This window comes from Helobdella robusta (assembly GCF_000326865.2).
Source record: "Helobdella robusta unplaced genomic scaffold HELROscaffold_115, whole genome shotgun sequence".
NCBI classification, from domain to species: Eukaryota; Metazoa; Annelida; class Clitellata; order Rhynchobdellida; family Glossiphoniidae; genus Helobdella; species Helobdella robusta.
The window spans coordinates 37,413-60,488 of record NW_008703642.1 but is presented as its reverse complement, the minus strand read 5'-3'; the positions used below and the strand labels follow the sequence as shown (position 1 = coordinate 60,488).

The 23,076-nt window shown below is 32.8% G+C and overlaps 4 protein-coding genes across 4 annotated transcripts; 1 reads left to right on the top strand and 3 right to left on the bottom strand.

Annotated features, from left to right (window-relative positions):
- Positions 1-663: 663 nt before the first annotated feature.
- HELRODRAFT_183690 (hypothetical protein) lies at positions 664-4,493 on the bottom strand (the record flags this gene model as incomplete). Its single annotated transcript, XM_009013278.1, has 3 exons — positions 664-783; positions 1,722-1,907; positions 4,383-4,493. 3 exons carry the CDS (start codon positions 4,491-4,493, stop codon positions 664-666), a joined length of 417 nt encoding a protein of 138 aa, XP_009011526.1.
- Positions 4,494-4,687: 194 nt separating this feature from the next.
- HELRODRAFT_183689 (hypothetical protein) lies at positions 4,688-7,281 on the bottom strand (the record flags this gene model as incomplete). The annotated part of the gene is made up of 2 exons (XM_009013277.1): positions 4,688-5,004; positions 7,119-7,281. The coding sequence occupies 2 exons, from the start codon at positions 7,279-7,281 to the stop codon at positions 4,688-4,690; spliced, it is 480 nt and encodes a 159-aa protein (XP_009011525.1).
- A 129-nt stretch (positions 7,282-7,410) lies between these two features.
- On the bottom strand, positions 7,411-8,527 carry HELRODRAFT_183688 (hypothetical protein; the record flags this gene model as incomplete). Its single annotated transcript, XM_009013276.1, has 3 exons — positions 7,411-7,507; positions 7,881-8,129; positions 8,253-8,527. The coding sequence occupies 3 exons, from the start codon at positions 8,525-8,527 to the stop codon at positions 7,411-7,413; spliced, it is 621 nt and encodes a 206-aa protein (XP_009011524.1).
- Positions 8,528-11,198: 2,671 nt separating this feature from the next.
- HELRODRAFT_142457 (hypothetical protein) lies at positions 11,199-11,366 on the top strand (the record flags this gene model as incomplete). The annotated part of the gene is made up of 1 exon (XM_009013275.1): positions 11,199-11,366. A coding segment is annotated over one exon (168 nt), but the record flags the coding sequence as incomplete, so codon positions are not given.
- Between the last annotated feature and the right edge of the window lie 11,710 nt (positions 11,367-23,076).

Here is a 23,076-nt window from a genome sequence, read left to right as displayed (position 1 = left end):
AGAATGTGAAGGAAATTGGAATGTCTTTTTGGGAATGGGAGGGAAATGGAAATTGGTTGGTGAAATTCATGGCAAATGAGAGGAAAACGGGAATGCTTTGATGGGAATAGAAGGGAATTGGAATTAAAAAGCCATTCCCGAACAGTAAAGATGATGGCGAATCGCCTTGAGGGCGAAAAGTCAGAGAGGCGAAACTTTTGGCATTCCTAAATGACGCACAGACAAATAAACAAACACATAAACTCAAACACATGAGTATATACACATAAACACGTGCGGCGAATAGTTTAAAGGTTTGCATATATATAGTCAGATTTTTCTCATATTTTCCGAGCAGCGATCATCATGAAAATACAATAACATGATTAATTTATTTGCTGAAGGTTTTTGAGCAAAAATGTGTACATATTAATTGTTTACGTAAAATTAAATGCTACTTTTGCCAACTTTTAACTAGATTTTTAGCGCATCTACGATTTTCTATTTCGGTGTTTGATCTGGCTTTGAATTAATTTTTTTCGAAAACAGTAACAAATTTATCAACTCTTATCCTATCTTCCAAGATTGTTGCCATTAAAAACATTAAAGATAATTACATTAACTGCGACGGAAGGTAATTTATTCGAGTCATTCATCCTTCGATTTGAAAAACAAAATTTGCGGCTATCTTTGTGACATGTTCCTGTAGCTAGTTTCCAGCAATGACTTCTTGTTCGAATATATGAAAAAATAATAACGCTGGACTAGCATGGGCGGAAACATCACCATGTAAAATTCTGAATTCTAGTTTTTCGAATTTTGCAAGTATCATGCATCATTCAATGAAAAAGCAAAATCCCTAGAGCTGAAACAGACTTTGTTATCAAACATTGTACCCTCGTCGTAAACAGAAAAGAAGCTTGCAAACTCTTCGGCTTTCGTCTTGGCATCTGTATAACTCTTCCATTAACTGATAATTGGTCCACGCCTTCTTTTTGACATGATTCCAGAAGATGTTAGGATTGGTTTTATAATCCCTGGCGATTTTTTCTTGAAACTAATTTTATTAATATAGTAGCCCTTTTTATTTTATCTCTAGTTATCCGATATTTTTGAATTTTGTTTTCACTGTATCTGAAAATTCCATTTGAGCTTAAAATTGGTTTTTTAACCCCGGGCGATTTTTTCTTAGACTGCAGTTTCATTAGCTTAATAGCTAATAAAAAATCGAAATTCTTGAATTTTGTTTTCACGTATCTGTATATTGATCTCCAAATTATATGTTTATGTTTTATTATTTTTTATTATCATCCGCCATCTTAAGTTTGAAATTAATTTTTTTCGTTTTTCTTGATATAAATTGATCTATGCTAGCACATGGTTTATCCTTAAATATCTTCCAATCATTTTCAACGTTAAATAACTGTTCGCTATTAATATAGTTCTAGGGTTATGACTTTTTGCTAATCCCATATTGGCATAGCTGGAAAAGATGAGTTTTAGCACCAGATTTACAAATTTGTTCATTTCAGATGTCAACAAGAAAAAAAGTTCCCCAACAAACCATTTTTCTACCGAGCCTTATTAGAAAAAATGCATAAAAAATTTCTAGCAAAACATATTTATTTCAAGACAAATGCTGTTTAAGGAAACAAAGTCAATTGTTCATAAGTTCTAAGAGTCAAGGAAATTTATTGTTACTCAAAATAAACCTGTCGCTCAACTTCTTAGCCGAATTACACCTTGGAATCATCTCCTCCATAATTTGAATAGCACTGATAGTTCTTTTGAATTCCATCAATAACTGAATCTGATGTTACCCAATGTCTTTCAAAGCATTGTAATGCTTTGGGATATTGTTGTAATCGTGGCTTCAACACATGATTGCCAATCCTTTTGATCAGAGAACCAAGAGCGGCACCAAGGACCTACTATGAATGCCCATAAATTTTCAAACTCGCTTGTACGTATTTGAGAAAGTAATATAAATGCAAGGAGTGCTAAAATGGCACGAAAATTCCAACGGGCATTGCTAATTTTTGGAAGTGCGTGGAATCGAATTGAGGAAAAAATTTGATGCCTTTCATAGCAATTGAAGACATGACATAGGTGGTTAAGAAACTTCATGTCATCTCGCCATCCCACAGTTTCTTCATTGAGTTGTGGCCTGTCCGTTTGTGAACGAAAATCACTTTTCAGATTTTCATAATCACGGGTCAGTTCACCCACAAAAGATCAAGAAATATTTGGGCTTGATGTAGCAGATTAAAGGACATAATCCAGCCTTAGAACCCTGTCCAATACATGATATTGACTGGAAACATATTGAGGACAAAAGCCCTAAGCCGTCATTTAGATTAACTCCTTGCTACCTGTACCTCAATCTGGTTTCAGACCTACTCACAGTACTGACACTTCTTTACTCAAAATACATAATAATATCCTTCTCTCTAGTGACAATAGTAATCATAGTTATCTTACTCTTCTTCTTGCTCTTGACTTTTCCTCTACTTTTGATACTGTTGATCATAATATTCTCTTGAAGCTGCTAGATCTTTCTTGTAATATTACTGATTCTTGTCTATCTTGGTTTGTGTACTTGTTTATGTCTATATGTATATGTTTAAACGTATATGTATTTGTGAGATAGTTTATAATTGTTTAAGTGCTTGTGTGGGTGTGATGATGATAATTATGATGATGGTATTTAATGAATAAGTAATAATGATGATATATCAATATTTACAATAACGGTAATGATTTATTATCAAGAACAAAAAAAATGGGCAAAACATTAATGTTCCTGAGCCCACATCGATGAAAATTACATAAATTAAATGTCTTTTTCACCTTAAACATAAAAAAAAATCAAAAAGTTAATTATCTAAATAAAAATATTCTCATTCATCAACCACACTCAGCAAAGTGTTTGCTCCAATATCATATACCAGGATAATAATAAAAAAAAGATTACCTACTTAAAAAATATTATGATGATATGATGATACTTATGATATTGTTTATGGCGATAGTGAAAATTGGGCAACAGTATAATAACTAACAACGATAATGAAAATGATCATGATGATTGATGGTAATGATTATGAAGACGGAAATTATAATGTTGATTATGGTAATTAGTTTAATAATTGTTATGACGAGTGAAATGATGCAAATACGAATAATGATGGTTATAGTAAACATTAAGTAATAGTTTAATAACAATGATGATGATAATGATTATGATAATTATGATGATGGCAATTATGACGTTAACGATGGCGATTGTAAAAATTAATTGAGTATATAAAAATTTTCAGAAAATAATGTAACGATTTTAATAGTAATGATGATAATAATAATAAACTAAACCTAAACGAACCTTGCTCACATTATATTGAGTTTGCTAACATACCATTTTTACCAATAATTGTTAACAATAATAATAATTGTTATCAATCTTTGTTTAGCGTCCAGAGACCCAGTTTTCCGGGGTAAGACGTTGTTTTCTTTGCCATCAACTTTTTGCGCCAAATTAGACGATCAGTTGTATCCATTTCATTTAAATTTAGAGCTGTCTTGCCCGATTGTTTGGGACCAGGACTCCTTTGGACGGCCAGGTACTTCAACATCTCAAGAGAAGTTAGGGCACCGTTTCCACTTCGTTTGACATGACCAAACCACCGCAGACGGTGTTGCCGGTATTCGTCCTCTATATCATCTAAACCAGCACGACGCACATTTCTTACATTTGAACGTGCCTTCCAACTTTTTCAGTGCCGGTTGAAGTATTCTCTCCACTGTAGCTTGTTCAAGAACCCTCATTTTTGTCGTTTTTGATACATGAGGCACCAACTGTCTTTTTTCGTACGCTTTGCTTATTTTGCTATACGATACAGAGATTTTATTTGTTCACTTTTGCTTTTAGTGAGCAACTCTCTGTACTGATCTGTCCAAGCATAGTTGTTCTTCTCTCGGAAAATTTTATGGTAATCAACAGACTTGATTTTTGCCATTGCTTGTAAGCAGCTTTCTTTTCAGCTATTGCATTTTGTACACTGTCATTCCACCACCAAGTGTCCCGTTTGTTTTGTACCAGTTTTCCCACAAACTGTAGTTGCAGCGTTTAATTTTCTCGATGATTATTGCTTTTCAGCTTCCACGTTTTGATTCTCCGAGGCATTTGTTTAGACTTATGTTTTGACAGTTCGACAACCAGGTCTGCCACAAGGAGTCAATGTTGGGCGACACATGATTCACCAGGTATAACTTTGACATTTTTGAATAGCTTTCGGTGTTGTTGCTTGACAGCGAAGAAATCAATTTGCGTGGCTGATGGTCCACTTTTGTATGTTATGAGATGTTCCAACCTCTTTCTAAAATATGTGTTCAGTAAACAAAACCGTGACTTTCAGCAAACTCAAGGATGCGGTTGCCATCTTCATTCCGTTCTCCATAGTCAAAACCGCCATGTTCGTTGTCAAAACCATCTGTTTTCTCTCTAACGTGGCCATTGAGATCGCTTCCAATCAGGATTGTTTCAGATTTTGGTATTGTTGAGATGGTGTCAGAGAATGCAGCCCAGAAGTCATTTTTTATTTCTTCTGATGTGCGTATGGAGAAAAAATAATCATTGTTCGCTTTTCTAGGCGAAGCTTGATCCACATGAGACGTGAATTAATCCTTTTAATACCCAGTACATCTTGGGTTAGCGGTTCTCTGACAAAAATTCCAACACCATTTTCGGCCGTCTTTTGACCATTCCAGAATAGTTTATATTTTTCTTTGTCTGGTTGACATGACAAACACCATTCGATTTCCATCGGGTTTCCTGAAGGAAGCAGATATCAATCCTTCTACGCTCAAGCATTTCTGCGATTTCCATGCTGCGGCCAGTCAGTGATCCAACATTGAGCGTTCCAAGTCTAAGTACCATAGAGAAGCCATTCTGAATTTTTCTGCAACATCCCTCCGCTATTGAATACTTCCCAGGGATTCTTGGTACCCCGTGGTACCACTTAAGGCCTGTTGGGGACTAGGGGCCGTTGTTTTTCTTTGTGATGGCATAGGAATAATTTGAGGAAAAGTTTTTACATCCGGACACCCATCCTGACGACAACCACCAGTTATATGCGGTGGGCCTATCCTTTTGCTCAAAAGCACGCTCATGCAGTTTCATGTCATGCCCAGGACACTGCTAAAACCTAAACGAACCTTGATAACATTATATTGAATTTGCTAACATACCATTTTTACCAATAATTGTTAATAATAATAACAATTTTTATTATAATTTTTATCGTTATTAATATTATTATATAAGTATTCAAACAAATAAGCGCACACATTGTGTGCTAAGTCTAAAACCCTAACCCAACCTCGAACTCCAACGCTCGCCTAATAACGCTCCCCGACCCTTTCATCCCTTCTCAACACGTGTCCATACTACCGCAATCTTGATCTCCTTATCAATGTCACAATATCCTAACCCTACCCATCCTCGATATCAGCTCTGTACTACTCCTCCTATCCTTCACTTTAACCCCACACATCATCCTCACCATAGCTCTTTCAGCCCTCTGCAGTACACTTTCCTCCTCTCTTCTCAACACCCAAGTTTTACCACCATATACCATCACTACTCTCACACATGCTTTTGTGCGGCGAAAAATGACGGTAGAAGGACGCTTCACCTCCTGTTATTTTCGCCATCAAGATGTTTCGCCGCACAAAAGACGATTCGCCTCCATAATTGTATGGTTGAACGTTTGCCTCCTGTCACTTTGGCAATAGACTAGTGTGGCGCATTTCTATTAATATACACCGTGTAATCCAGACATTTTATTACTGAATAATAATCAAATAGTTATGTTTTCAGTTAGTTTAAAAACTAATAGGCTAGATGTGTTGATTGATTTGTTAGTTCAAAATAAAAAACAATCAAAGTTAAAATTACTATATTCGTATTACATTTCGACAGCATATACGAAACGTAAAAGATAGAACTAAAAAAGTTTGAAAGCCAGAGTTAGTTTTGAAGTCAGTAACATTTTAAAATTTTTTATCTGAGCCTTTTTTGAAATATAATATAGAAAAATATAAAAATAATAAAAGGTTCAACTTTTTTATTAACAAAAGCAAAAGATGTTAGCGATTCAACGTTTATTAAAATGATAGTCGTTGAAATGTTAGTATATAATGAAAATTGAAACGTTGCCGTAATACTAACCAACACAAAAATGTCCGCTTAACAAAGGTCCATAAACGTTTGCAACAACAAGCAATAATTTTGATTTTTTGGACCTAAATTTTTGAATTTTCACATCATCATTTACTTCTCCTTCAAATATTAATTCAAATCTTTCCATATTAAACAATCTGTAAAATAATTTTGATAAAAAATAATAAAAAATTAAAACAATGCCTAATTTACTAAGAACAGTGAATTGTAAATTTATTTCAAACAAGATTATTTTTTTAATTATTTAGAATAATATTTATTTTTTAGAAACAATTCCTTATTTAATATAAAGCAACATCAATATAGTAGATAATTTTCGAGTTAGACTATTTGTTTTTTAATTATCATGAGTTTTTCAGTCTGAAAGATTAAAATAAGTTATAGATTATATTCTATACGGCTAGTTTTGAATAATGACTGAATAGTTAGTGTTATAAGTATGAGGTGTAACCATAAAACTAACATTTTAATTAATAACAAATTATTGATTTTTACTGCAAATATTAATAATGTTTTCACTGAAAAACCTTTAGTATAACCTACAATTTTTACACAAAAAACAACATTATGTTTCTCGCATTATGATTCTTTACAAACTGGATTTTTTTGCAAAATTTATTAATAAAAATTTCACCGAAGCTTTTAGTTTACTCGTATAACAAAGCATCATCAACGGTTTATCGTTGAACATGCTTCAATTACGCAATCAAAAACATTTTTTAAATTTAACTACCCATTTTTAACTTCGTAAATATGTTTATAAATGACATTACTATTATTGTTTTATTAACATTAATATTATTATTATTGCATGCGTAGTTAGAGCTGCACTTCTCCCGTTTTTTATATCCTTTTCCGTGTATTAATTCCAGTTATCATTTTTAAGATCTTATTGTACATGTCTCTCGATTTCCCTTTTTTGATTTTTCCGTCGATATCTTTACACATATTGCTAAGTCTGCTTCTTTGTCCTTCCTTGCAACTCTTTGAAATTCTGCACTGAGCTTCCTAAAATCCTGGTTTTTCTCTTCGCGTTTAAGGCATATTATTGCATACTCCATAATTCGTAAAAGTTTTTTGAATTTTTTCATCATCCACCGATGTTGGTGCCAATTGGATTTTAATTAGCATAATACTTTTATTTATTAAATAAAAACCTACAGTTGCAGTTGCTGTACTTTTATTTAATATTAGTGCAACTCCTTGTTGACAGTTGACAAAGAAACCAGAAACTGATCACCTGATACCACTGGTCCCAACAACATCCATTCCAAGGTACTCAATTTCCTGGATTATGATGCCAAATTTATCCTGGTTTATCAATGTGCCGATTATGATATTTTTCTGCAGCATTTAACTCACTCCTTCCTTTTCATCAAGAACCACGTTCCCTTTCAATTTTGACGTGACGTCGGGCGACTTGACAGCATAATGGTTAAAAGCACCTAATCCTGCTGTTGCTGTGTCTGGGTTCGACCGCAATAGGGTTTGTTTCGTACAATAACTGACCGAAGTAATCCTTCCAGAGATCCTTCACTTCATTCTGCAAGATTATTATGGTGCCTTTATTATTCTGTATGCATGTGGCACTTTTACATGTGATCAAAGGTTCTGCCCTCTTCTTGAAATAAGCGTTCAACTGGGAGAGTTCATGGCTTACAGCAAATTCCAGAATCCGTATACCGTCTTCGTTTTGAGATCCGTAGCCAAAGCCTCCACGGATACCGTGGAACTCATTTGCTTTATCTCCAACATGAAAGTGAGGTCGCCACACATCAATGGTATCTCTGATGATGGTGTTTTCCTGACGGCATCCGAGAGTACGTTCCAGAAATCATTTTTGGAGTCTTCAGATTCACTGGTCTCTGGTGCATATGCAGAGATAACAGTCAAGACATGTTTCCCCATTCTGAGTTTAATCAGCATTAGGCGTGAGTTTATTTGAACTACCTCCAGTACATTTCATGCCAGTGATTCCAGTATAAAGATTCCCACTCCATTTTGGGCTGTCTTTTGGCCATTCCAGAACAACATGTAACTCCCAATGAGAGCAACACCATTTGATTTCCATCTTGTTTCTTGTAGAGAACGGATGTCAACCCTTCGCCTTTCCATCATGTCGACAGTCTCCATGGAACGTCCAGTAAGCAATCCAGTATTTAAAGTGCCAAGTCTGATATTCCAGGAGAGGACGTTTGATTTTCCGCAACATCCCTCTACTGTTGCGTGCTTCCTGGATATTGTCACCCCTTGACCATTTAAGGTCTTCCAGGGAATAGAGGATCTTTTCTTTTTTTGTGACGACATGGAAGATGTTTGGGTCAAAAAATTTTATGTCTGGAATTGCACGATTCCTAACGACAACCACCAGTTATAAGCAGTGGGCCTAGCCTTTTTGCTGGAAGCACACAAGGCAGCGCGGTTGCAGTTTATTTCGTGTCCAAGAGATCACTGTTGTAAGCAGTGCACCTAGCCTTTGCTCTACAAGGCAGTAGATTTAGAATCGAAGATCATCCGCTCAAAATTTAATTAGTTCAAAATACTGCAGTCAGGTTAATATTTGGATTTAAAAAATTTGATCATATCTCTGACAGTTTAAAGTCTTTTCATTGGTTGTCAGTTAGACAAAGAATTACCTTTAAAATTGAAGTGTTAACTTTTAAATGTATTAATGGTTTTTGTCCAGATTATTTAAAGTCTGCTTGTAGGTCTGTTGATTTTTTGTCCTATTGAATATCTCTTCGATCATCTTCCAATAGCATGCTTTTAATACTGAGGATGAAAACGTAAGCTGGTAAAAAAAAAAGTTTCTTTTATCTGTTCCATCTGTGTGGAATTCTTTACCAATTGAACTTTGACGTTTTTCTGCTTCAACTTAAATTTGACCTTTTTGAACCATCTTACTAATATGATTTTTTATTTATATATTTTGCCATACTTTTAAATTATGGTAAAATAAATAAATAAGAAATCATATTAGTAAGATTGTTCAAAAAAATTTAAATGAAATGGATACAACTGATCGTCTAATTTGGTGCAAAAAATTGATGGCAAAGAAAACAACGTCCTACCTCGGGGAATTGGGTCTCTAAACGCTAAACGAAGATTGATTGATTGATTTACCATACTTTCAATAAAATAATTTATTAAACCAAAAATTTGTAGTTAGTTTATCAAACTGTTCAGCTGATTGGAAAAAGTATACTTTTCTGCCTACCATACCATACATGTCACATGTTTTGAGTTAGCGAGTAAATATAATGAAAAATGAACTTAGTTTCATAATAAAAATATGTGCATTTTTTATTTTTTGCATACTTTTTGTACAAAAAGTTTATTAACCTTTACACTAACTACCTGTAAGCATAAAAGTATATTTTCATGCCTACCAATGTTAAAGACACATAAAAGTGTACTTTCATTCCCCTACCTTCAATCAATTATCGTTTAGCGTCCAGAGACCCAGTTCTCCCAAGGTAGGACGTTGTTTTCTTTGCTATCAATTTTTTGCACCAAATAAGGCGATCAGTTGTATCTATTTCATTTAAATTTAGAGCTTTCATGTCTCGCTTTTTACTACGATCAAGACTTTATAAATCTGTGATACGTCCGGTGTTGTTATATGGTGCAGAAATTCATTCCACTATTTTTGTTGAATAAATGAAATTGACTTCATTCCCCTACCTTGCATCTGTAAAATGCATAAAAGTATAATTTCCTATAATTGCATATTACAATTACAGCTGTTTCAGTATGTCAGTAGTGTTGATCATGCATGATAGACAGAAAAGTATACTGGTCGCAAACAATCGAGCAAGACATGAAAGCTCTAAATTTAAATGAAATGAATACAACTGATCGTCTAACTTGGCGCAAAAAGTTGATGGCAAAGAAAACAACATCCTACCTCGGGGAACTGGGTCTCTGGATGCAAAACGAAGATTTATAGTATGGAAATATGAATCTGTCTTTTTAAAAACATCTCCATTGTAAATGTGCTATTTTATTTCATTTTAAATGTACTGAATTAAATTTAAATGTATATTACTTTCATTTTTAATATTAATATTGATATATATATTAATATAATATATACATTATAATTTGTACATTAGCATTCTATGAATCTGTCTTTTTAAAAACATCTCCATTGTAAATGTGCTATTTTATTTCATTTTTAAATGTACTGAATTAAAATTTAAATGTATATTACTTTCATTTTCAATATTATATTATATTATAAAATAAATTTAGCATTCTAGTTTTCATTATGATTAATCTAAGTTCACTTTTAAGTTTAAGCCTATTTTCCAAAAATATTTTAATGCATGGTAGACAGAAAAGTATACTTTTACCAGCCGATTTGATGTTTGACTCCGCCCAGTAGGTATGCTTCACCATAATAAAGTTTACTAAGTATACATTACATTACCGATTAAGATTACCTTCGTCAGGGTCAACGCTTTCTTTTTTTCTGTAACAAGCAGTTGCTACAACTCCAAAAAAATATAAAACTTAATAATAAAATTCCTACTAATCACCCTAACGTAATTCGACAAATAAACAAGACCATAAAGTGGTTTTTCCAGCAATATTTATTTATAGTCAACAGTTTAAATTGACACATAAGCTACTCTCCCGGTGCAACTAAAAGTCAAACTAAATAATAATAGCAAACTCGTAAGCTACTAGTAAAATGAAGCCGTATTCCCAAAATATATTTAAAAATCAAGTTTGTCCTACACACACACACACACACACACACACATATATATATATATATATATATATATATATTTTATTATTCTTGACAGACTGTTACAGCATGCAAGGTAATAGTACAAAATTAAACAGTAGTAAATAGTCTGCATTATATATTCATTTTCCACCTTTTCGGTCTGCCTATTGTCCTGGATTTTCCATTGAAACTGTACTTCTCCATTTATATGATAATCTCACAAACATTTGTGGTAGCCTGAGCTGTGCTGCAATGATCTGTCTGGACCTATCTGCGGCCTTTGACACGATTAATCATCAAATACTCCTAGAAAGGCTAAAAATGGAGTTTGGCATCACTGACACAGCTTTGTCCTGGTTCAGTTCATATCTTTCAAACCGCCCCCAATTTATTAAACTTGGCACACTCTTCTGTTTTTTGCTTATATACCGGAGTTCCTCAGGACTCTATATTAGGACTGTAGGGGATTAGATATATACAGTTATTTTAAACATTTAACATATTTAATTAGTTTTATTATAAATATTAATATCTATGTTTAATTTATTATTACTACTACTTCTTTGCTTTACTTTTCCTCTTCCCTTTTTACGTTAGTACGAGATCGTTACTATTGTTTGTTTAATAAAGTTTTAATTTGTCCTATTTTTAATCCAACAACAGAAGCGAAATAATATTAAATCGAACATTCCCTCAACAGGACCAATGCTCTACACTATTTATACTAGTCTCCTATATGACATCTTTAACAATTATGGCTTATCCTTTCATCAATATGCTGATGACACAAGTATAGTATCTGAAATCTTCCACCCAAATATCACTTTTCAACCCGATAGACTTAACTCTTGTGTCTCATCAATAAAGGATTGACATTCACTTAATTTCCTTGAACTAAATGCCCAAAAATCTGAATAATGTTTTTTGGCACACCACAGCAACTCACAAAATGTTCTCCACCCTAAATCAAGCCTGTCTGCATCAACAAGTCTTAAACTTCTAGGTATTACTCTTGATCCGTCTCTAACTTTCAAAGCTCACACTTTTGCTCTCATCAAAATATGTAATTACATTATTTGCTCTATTCGCCATATTCGACCTTTTCTCACAGTCGAAATGGCCTCAACGCTAGCACGCTGCCTTGTATTATCTCGCCTCGTCTACTGCAACTCTCTGTTATATGGCACCCCGGTGTATCTAATTTCCTCTCTTCAGATCATTCAAAACAAATTAGCCAAACTTGTTTTAGAATTACCTCGTTTATCTTCTAGTTCAACTTCTCTTGCTCACCTGCACTGGCTGCTGATTCATCAACCCATTAAGTATAAAATTGCAGTCATCACATATAAAACACTCAACACATCTCAACCATCATATCTTCACAAACTCATTCGCCTTCGCTCATCTGTTAATCATCGCCATCACTTTCGTCTGCCGTCATCATTGCAACTGCATCAACCAGTCAATACATCAGCTCTCGTCAATAAATATGGAACAGTTTGCCACTCATCATCTGTCAACAATCATCAAAAGAAACGTTTAAAAGCGATTAAAGCAGCATCTGTTTGAACAGGCCTTTGGTGGCCGTGCTGACATTTGTTTATCCGGGCGCCTCTGACGCTATGCATAGGGCGCTCATAAATGACATTATATATATATATATATATATATATATATTGAAATATTCTATATATATGGCCTTACATAAATTTGATTTTAACATAAATTAAAAAATAATACAATACGGAAATGTAATTTTTGTAAATTTAACGGGTTGAGTATATCGAGGTGTATTATATCTATTGAGGTTTATCCATGGGTATAACTAAGTCATATAGGTATATGAGTTGAGGTTTAAATATGATTATTATATAATTTCATAAGTTGAGATATAATAATTATATAAGCACAACCTGGTTGAACATTAAAGTAGGTATAGGAATTGAGCTATAACATTTCACATAACGTTTTTTGTTTTTACTAAATTAATGATTAATTGGTAAAAGTGGTGGTGGTAATATAATGGTAGAACTAATGGTAGTTGCTTCTCAGATAGTAATATTGCTAATGTTGGTAATGGTGGTAATGTCAATGAGCCTGAAGTAACTAAATCAATGGATAATGTTAAAAATTACGGTGGTAGTTCTTTGGATTGTGATAAAGTTAACGTAATGGATAGTGTTAGTGTTAACGATCTTGGTGTTTCTAATTTAATGGCTAATGGTAAAATTGGTTGTGATGGTGTTACGTATTATGGTAATGGTGTTGTTATGGGTCTGGGTGACGTTAGTGATTTTAATTCTGGTGCTAAAGTATAGCACCAGAATAACGACAGTATAACTGGTGGTACTTTTGATGATGGAGTACGGGTTGTAATAATAATTTTTTAATGGGTGGTGTTAATGTTAATAATTATGATATTGGCGGTGCCGGTTAGGGTGATAACCGTGGTACTAGTGGTGTTGTTGGTAGTGGTGTGGAGGTTTATGATAATATTAATAAAATCAATTTAAGATTGGCACTTTTAAATATTAGATCAATTAAAACGAAATTCAATATTATTTATGGTTTGTTATCTGAAGATCTAGACATAATTGTGGCATGGATCATCTGACAGCCTTTCTGTGGGTTTGTATATGCCCCGTCGCTATCGTTTTGTAGATGCTGTAAGAGTCGATGATTCTTTTCATAGAGGTTTAATAATTTTTTTGGCCCTTCCTTCAAGTACAAAAAGTGGCCTTGCCTGCATTTACTACGTTTGAGGTTCTGGCAATTAAGTTGGTTAATGAACGAAGAGATTTCATTTTAGTTGCCATATAGAGACCAGGTTTTGCCCAACTATCCAAGTTATTTTTTAATGACTTTACACTTATTTTGGATAATGTAACGGTTTTATGTTCTCGAATTGTGCTGACTGGAGATTTTAATCTTCACTGAGAAAAAGTTGATGTTCACTGTTACTGGTTCTAGTAGATGCTCAGTTTATAAAAAGGCACTTCAATTGACTAAAGGAAAAAGACTAAAATATGAAAATATTGCAACTAAATCTTAACCATTGCGAGGCCGCGTATGATTTGTTTATGCAGATTGTGCGTGAACTGAAGGTAGATCTAGCAATAATTTCGAAGCCTTATAAGCATATAGATACGCAACCGTGGGAAATGGATAGCAGTGCAAAATTAGTCATCTGGTCCTGTGGCAAATTCCTTTTTCAGAAAGTAATTAATAAAACCAAAGCAGGTTTTGTTGCAGCAAAAGTGGAAAATGTTTACTTCTATAGCAGTCTCTCATTTGAAAAATTTGTGGACTTTCTTGATCGGCCAACTCAAGATTTGAATCAATATTCTCCCGTTGCTATAGCCGGAAACCTCAATGCATGGGCGGTAGATTGATATAGCAAAGAAACAAATGCAAGAGGAAACGCACTGTTAGAAAGCATGGCTACATTGGATGTGGTTCTGTTAAATAACGGAGATAAACCTACTTTCACTAGAAGAGAGGCAAACTCAGTGGTAAACCTTACTTTTGTTAGTGGTTGCCTTGTTAGGGAAAACTACTCCTGGGAAGTTATGGATGTTTACACTGCGAGCGACCACCGCAAACTGTTTTGGGAAGTATACACTGATTCCAACTTTAAAAAATCCCAGACACGGATAAATGATAATGGATAGAAAGTAAATTTTTTGACACAATTGCTTTTATAGTGGTTTTGGATCGTGAACCAATTGTCGTACAGGATGCTGAAAAAAGGCAAAAGATTTGATAAAAAGAATTATAAAAGTGTGCGATGCGAGCATGCCTCGAAAACAAAGCTGTCATGTTCCATTTGAAAAACCAGCCAATACCGTCGCCTACCTGCCCTCAACTCTTAAACAAAAAAGTTGCTACCTTATTTCCACAACAAAGCAGCCACTATTACAGAAGAACACGGTGTGAAATGGATGACATCCCGCTTATCAGGAAATGCCAACTGATGGGAGCTTGTGACATAGTAGGAAATTACAAAGCTCCAAGTTTAGACGGAATTCAAAATATTAAAACTTTATTTTTATTAACTGACGCTTCAATTTTAAACAGACTCAATCTAGTCGATAAAAATTTACTAAGACAAATTGAAAAATTCAAATACAAGTTTATAAACACTAGTAAATCTGTGGAATTTTTTACATATTATTTTTATTATTATTCAAAACAGCACGGACAGAGCCCCTTGCCAAACAAAATATAGAAATTCGAAAATATAAACCATAAATAAATAAAATAGGTAATGTACATAATAAACTTATCTTATATATATAAATAATAATACACAAGTCAACACAACAAAATAAAACAAACACAATTAAATAATCGTATTAACAATTAAGACCACCGAAAAAATGCATACAAATCTGAAACCAATGAACTATTAAGATGATAACCATTGAATGTATATAGTGTAAAAGATGATAACTATTGAATGTATATAGTGTAAAAGAAACAATTATGAATTCAAACGCCAATCAAATATGAAGTCACCAAAAAATGAATCTAATAATGATTTAAAAATGTTAATGTTATCAGCGTTGACGGCGTCAGAAGGAAGCCTATTTCAGTAGTCTACCACATGGTTTGAGAAGCAAAATTTACGACAATCTTTTATGACATGGTCTTGTAGTCAGTTTTCAGTTGTGTCCTCTCGTACGATCGTCAAACGAAAATAGTATCGTTGGACCTTGACAGAAACTTCGCCATGTAACATTCTGAACAGCAAAATGAGATCCGCCCTGCGACGACGGTACGCGAGTGAAGGCAGCTTAAATTTCTTTAATCTGTTAATATAAGGAAGAGACCTACAGGAATTAACCAAACGTGTTGCTCTTTTTTGAATTTTTTCAATTTCTAGCATTAAACCAATTTTGTAAGGTTTCCATGCTTGAACACCATATTCCAACTGAGACCTCATCAACGACTTGTACAACAAAACAAAAGCTTCTTCTGATAAATTCTTGAAGTTTCTGGCAACAATCCCCAACATGGAGTTAGCTTTATGAACAATTTTCAAAATATGGCTTTTGAACCTAAGCTTGTCATCGAACATCACTGCGAGGTCTGATATCTCTTCAACCTCTGGCAACCGAAAGGGCAGTCCGTTGCAGTCTACAATAGTGAATGGTGTACCTGAATTGTTGCAACCAAACCTTAACATTTGGCATTTTTTGACATTTATATTTAACTTCCATTTACTAAACCAATCAACCATTTTTATAATATCCTGAAAAAAGATGATTTTATCTTCGTCACTTTTTATTATCCTGAAAATTTTTGAGTCGTCTGCAGCAAATAGCAGAACATTGCCACAAACTGAGAATAAATCATTTATATAAACTAGAAACAATAACGGACTCAGAACCTCGCCTTGGGGAACCCCACTTAAAACCGGTCTATGATCAGATAAAGTACCATCAAGCTTTACTTGAAACGACCTACCACTGATATAGTTCTGAATCCAATTTAGTAGCTTAATACCGTACTGTTTGAGCTTGAATAGTAACCGACTGTGTGAAACCTTGTCAAACGCTTTTTCAAGATCTATATAAACCACATCAACCTCATAACCATGATCCAATCCCTCAGTAATGATCTCCAAAAACCCCAAAAGTTGCAAGACTGCTGAACGACCTGGTATAAATCCAAACTGGCCATTGGAAAATAAATCATTCTCCATGAAATAATTCATAATGTGATCTTTTATCATAGATTCCAAAATCTTACAACAAATTGAAATTAATGCGATCGGACAATAATTTTGAGTCAGATCCTTACGGCCTTTTATATGAAGAGGAACAACATGACTAAGCTTCCAATCCTGCAACGCAATGCCTTCATCAACTGAACGTTGGAATAGTCTACTTAAATGGGAGCAGATTGACTTCCTTAATTCCCATAGAACTTGTGGGTGTATATCATCCGGACCTGCTGATTTGCATGTATTTAGCTTTTCAAGTTTTGATAATACCATACTTTCGTCAATAGGCAAGTCAGCGAGTTAATTTAACTTGAAATAGCTATTTGCAAATTTATTTAATAAAAATTTTTAAAAAACAATAAAATGTCTAATTTCTCTGACATCAATAAATTAAAAAGAAATATAAAAAAGTTGAACAATGTTGAAAGTAGTGCTGAATTTTTGAAATATATATATATATATATATATATATATATATATATATGCTAAAAAATGAGCAGAAATTACATAGAACAAAAATGATCATCAAAATTTATCAAGTTAAACAAAACAATTGAATTCATATTAGAAGTTTTTCTTCATAAAATAACTGAAATATTTGAATAATTGAAATAATTAAATCATATCTTGTAAAAAAAAGTTGTTCTCAATTAAGTCAAAAATCTATTTTTTAAATAGCCTATTGTTAGATACTTGTAAAACTAAACACGGTAGTTTTGACTACAGTTTTAAAACAAAAACTGAAGATGAAAACAAAACAGTACGAGGAACAACACAATTGCTTAATGGAGTGTGCCGATATGTTTTTTTGCAATATTCGAAAGATTTAATTAAAAATGAATTAAACTTAACAAATTTCTTATTAACTATAACATTAAACAAGAATAATAATAATCTGAGAACGTACAGTTAAGGAATAGACAACAAATTAGACAACGATAAATAATCTGAAATATCATCATATTTTTCAGATCATAATAAATACGAATAAAAAAGTATAAACATCTATCAAAGATAATAATATGAGACTTAATGTAACGACCCCAAACTACACATTTCAGTAAGAGATATTTTGTCTATAGATTATTCCTAGATTTTTAGATACTTTGTTTGATATGTTAATTGTGTGCTCTTTTCAAGTTAGATTGCTTGAAATTGTAACACCTATAACACCTAGAAAAACTAATTTGTCCAATTGACCTACCAAATTGTTTTTGTAGAAAATAGAGAATGTTAGTAAATTGGTGACACTTTTAGGAACAAAAAGAATGGCATAAGTTTTTGATAAATTAATTTGCAATTTATTATTTATCATCCACAAGTGAACTCTTGCGAGCTCTGAGTTAAGAATACATTCAACATCACCTATAGAATCGCCAGAATTCTGAAAATAATTTCGAATTTAATAAACTTAACGTTCTCCAAAAAGCTTTAGTGAGAAAAATCGAACTACAAACTTATTAACACCAAACATTTGGTAGATTTTATAGAATATTGTAAAAATTATGGTCTATTACCAAGAATATATATATATATATATTTATATACATATTTAGGAACGAGGCTCTCTTTAATACAAACGTCGTTAAAAATGGTTGCCCAGCGTGCGTTTATAATCATGAATCTGAACTTAGCCACCAGCCACAACGACCGACCTATATATTATGTGCGCGGAGAGATCGTGAAAAAGAGAGGACCATTTGCTTAATGCACAGCAGATGTTCATATATGTTACTAAAAATTGTATAGTAACTTATCATTGAAATGTATGAAAAGTATGTATTCTATATATTTAGGTAACGCATGTATGATCAATGATTGTATGATGTATTGAACAACATAAAGAAATTGACAGTAAGATGAACATAAAAATCGATTAAAAATATTATTAATTGCAGCCTCAAAAAAAGATTTTTACCACTAATGTAGAATTAAATTACCTTTCTAACAATATATCAGCCACTGAAAAAAACTGCCTTTCAGGGTGTCCAAAACCCGAAAAACTAACACATTTTTTTGTGCATCGAATCACAAAAATATTTTGTTTCACTATTCATAATTGCGGCCTCAAAAAAAAATTTCTACCACTAATGTAGAATTAAATTACCTTTCTAACAATATATCAGCCACTAAGAAAAACAGCCTTCCAGGGTGTTCAAAACCCAAAAAACTAAAACATTTTCATTGCGCATCGAATCACAAAAACATTTTTTTTCACCATTCATAATTGCGGCCTCAAAAACAGATTTCTACCACTTATGTTGAATTAAATTACCTTTCTAACAATATATTAGCCACTAAAAAAAACAGCCTTCCAGGGTGTTCAAAACCCGAAAAACAAACACACTTCATTGTGCATCAAATCACAAAAATATTTTATTTCACTATTCATAATTGCGGCCTCAAAAAAAGATTTTTACCACTGATGTAAAATTAAATTACCTTTCTAACAATATATTAGCCACTAAAAAAAACAGCCTACCAGGGTGTTCAAAACTCGAAAAACTAAAACATTTTCATTGCGCATCGAATCACAAAAACATTTTTTTTCACCATTCATAATTGCGGCCTCAAAAAAAGATTTCTACCACTTATGTAGAATTAAATTACTTATCTAACAATGTATCAGCCAAAAAAAACAGCCTTCAGAGTGTTCAAAACCCGAAAAACTAACACATTTCATTGTGCGTCGTATCACAGCGACCGAAACAGAAAGATATCGCTGGGCAAAATAAAATTTTACTCGTAGACATGGTGATCGATACTATTGGTCTGCCATCATCGCTTTTATTTAATTATAAAAATCATTATAACACGTCAACCCTAGATAAGCATTTTTTGCTAGGCTGACTCTTTCACTTTATTTTATTGTGAATAAATGGATCAAAAAAAAAATTAAATTACACGTTCTGCTAGCCTGTGTATGCGAGGGTGTGTTTGTGTATGTATTATGTTTGTGTATGTATTGCGTTTGTGTGTGTATTGTATGTGTCAATAATTAACAAATAACCCAACAATATCTTTAACAATTAATTCAATGATAAATTTAATTGACTTCAAATTCAACAATGTTCGTTTATGTCTATGTGCGTTTTATTCAATGGGCTTTTTTGGTTGTGTTATTTTTTCAGTTGAGTAGCATCGATGTATGTTTTTTAGTATTGAATTTTAAGCGGTGTGCGCTAGTGTATGTGTGCCCTTTTTATTGCAGCCAATCGCACAACATAGTTCATCATTAGGTTAGATATGAGAGCGGTGCCATTGGTTCTGCATGCATTATGCCCGAACCAATGATTACAGTTTATAATTTTCCCATTCATACCAATATATGTTTATATATGTGTGTGTGCGTGTGTGAGTATGTATGTACGTATGTATGTATGTTTGTAAATAAATAAATTTGCGAAGCCTTTTAGCAAAAACATTGAAGATAATTATGTATTCCGACATGTTATCTTGTGAAGCATTATTTAAATTTTTGTTATCAAATAATTTAAAAATAGATGTTGTAGAGAATAATTACCGTTCGAAACATTTGATCTATGGTCAGGCTTGCCTTTTTTTTAAAAAAAAAGAGAATACGCTCAAACGTTGTCGTAATTTTTATGATTTTTGGAGAAAGAACATAGAAACATTGCTTGAGTTGAACAAATCAAGTAAAAATTCATTCATCGATGCGTGCGTAAATCAGCAAGATGTGGAAATTGAAGCTGCCTGTTGTCAAGTCATCATTCCTGATAAGACAACTGAACCTTCTATGACAGTAACTGTTACCGAGCGTAGGAGTGTGGTGAATGATTTTCCTGCAATTACGTTTGACTCAGATTCAGTGGCGGTTGTGTGTAAAACATTTGGTGATAAGTACTACATTAATTCACAATGTACGGGCATTTGTTTTTTTGACCGTGGCATTTGTTTTTTTGACAATGTTACAGATGAAGTGAAGTATGGATAAACAATGTTGTGATAAACTATGAGTATGATGAACAAAAGGCTAAAGACTTTAGAAATTCTATTGAGGAGTTGATGGAAACTGAAAAAGTGCAACAAACATTAATACTTTTTGACCCGAATGTATTTCAGTTTGCTAGATCAAATAGATCAGGTTACGAATGTTGTATCTTTGATTACGTAAACTTTTACACAAAAGTTAGTGATTGAGATTTTTTAATAAATTCAACAAATGTTTTTAGAAACCATTTCTTGTTAAATTTATTACTTCCTGTTTGGAATCCATGTGTGTTGAATTTTAAAACAATAATTGTAAGACCTAAGCAAATTGTTGTGTACATTTATTGCTCATTTAATCATTGTAGATTATTAAAATTGCAAATCAAATCACCCAGCCCGTCTGATTCATTGGTCAATTGTAAAATTTTAACAAACATAAAGTACTATTTTCACGTAGGAAAAGGAATACGACAATTGAGAGGTTTAGAAAGAAATCACAGAAAAATAAAACTGGCTAATAAGCTACCGTCACTAGTCCGAATAGACTGTATTAATGCCTCTGATGATAATCCATGATGCAAATTCACTCAAATGACGTTTTAGCTAAAGCTAGATCTGAGTCATTGAGTGTTGACGATGAGGATAAAGATGAAGTTTTTGATGTAATTATAAAGCTAAGAAAAGAACTACTTGCTTCTGATAGTAATAGATTTATACAACATGTTAGTGAGCCGTTATGCATCGTTTCATATTCATACAAACAGGTTGAAGTTGCTAAACGAAACAAAAAAAGAACGTATTGCCAGTGTTGTATTTTGATTCGACAGGATCGGTGATCAGAAGGACTAGCTCAAAGCAAAAGAGAATTTTTTATTACTCTGGTGTTATTTCAGTAGATAATAGAATAATTACAATGATCGACTTTGTAACATGTAGGCACAACGTGGATCAAATAAGTCACGTACTTATTGACTATAAGCACTACGTCTCAAAAAATTGAAAGAATGGCCTTTGTATTCGAATGTTGTAACCGATTTTTCTATGGCACTTATTGAGGCTGTTTTGAAAGGATTTAACACGATGGAAATTCCGACGTATTTGCAATATGCAATGAAATGGGCAACCAGTGACGTCTTTCCTATTAAAATTGTACAAGTGAAATTGTGTTGTTGTCATTTTGCTAAAATAGTAACCAGAGAGACGCTTAAACACACTAAATTTAAACCGGATTTTAGTAACCATTTTACATACGTTAAAAAAATACTCACATTTACGGTTATCTACATGTTGAACATCAAAAAATAACACCAAGCAAATAGTTAATTAATTCAAATATATAAATAAGTTGTGTGATATGCCAAATTCTGTACACAAAGATCAGCTTATAATTTATGCATAACCCGTGTTTTAGCATAAAGAAAATTGACCAGCTCACCTCACAATTAGTGATGTTGTTATTATGTGCCATGTATGCACGTGCACACTTGCACAGCTTATAATTTATGCAAAACCCATGTTATAGCACAAAGAAAATTGTCCAGCGAATTACTTTATAAAAAATATTGCATATGTACATACATATATACTCATTATGAAAATTACTCTATTAAATTAGAAATGGATGTTTTTATTTTTTGAACAGTTCATTTTTTACATTTAGTAGATTTTGATTAAAAATTTATGTATTATTTTATACTAATATATTATATCGTTATAGTAAGTATTATTATATCGTTATATTAACTGTCATTTATTTTTCAATAATTATCTTAATATGGTTTAGTTTAGAATTTCAAATAGAATTGAGTTTCTATAACTGTTAACTATCGTTATTGATTTAAAAAAATGCATTGTGTGTTCATTGTGTATGTTTTTATACAAATACAGCAGAAAAATAATAATTATTATCTAATATTTACACCATTCAAAATTTAATTTACTATTAAATAATAGAAATTAATAGGATTATCAAATACACACAACTACAGTATTATATATTTTTCTAGCATCGATATATAACTATATAATTATATATACATGTATATATGCATACCTGTTAGCTGCCACTTAAACAGCATATAACATATAACATAATATAGCATATAAGCTTATAATCAGAGGTGGACATGGGTCCATTTTTACTGACCCAACCCAACCCAACCCATCACTTAACTCAACCCATCCCAACCCAACCCGCCTGAAAATGCAACTTTTCAACCCAACCCGACCCGACCCAACCCACGACCCATCTGCACGAGTCGCAATTTTACCAAACAGGCAAATTTTTACAAATGATATTTAAAAAGCAGAACTCAAAAATACAAGATCATATGTGTAATAAAACACACTGGTGAAGTAATTACACTGCAAGTGTAATAAAATAACATGAAAATTAATTAAAAATTAAATGTTACTAATATTTTCCCACAACAACGTCAG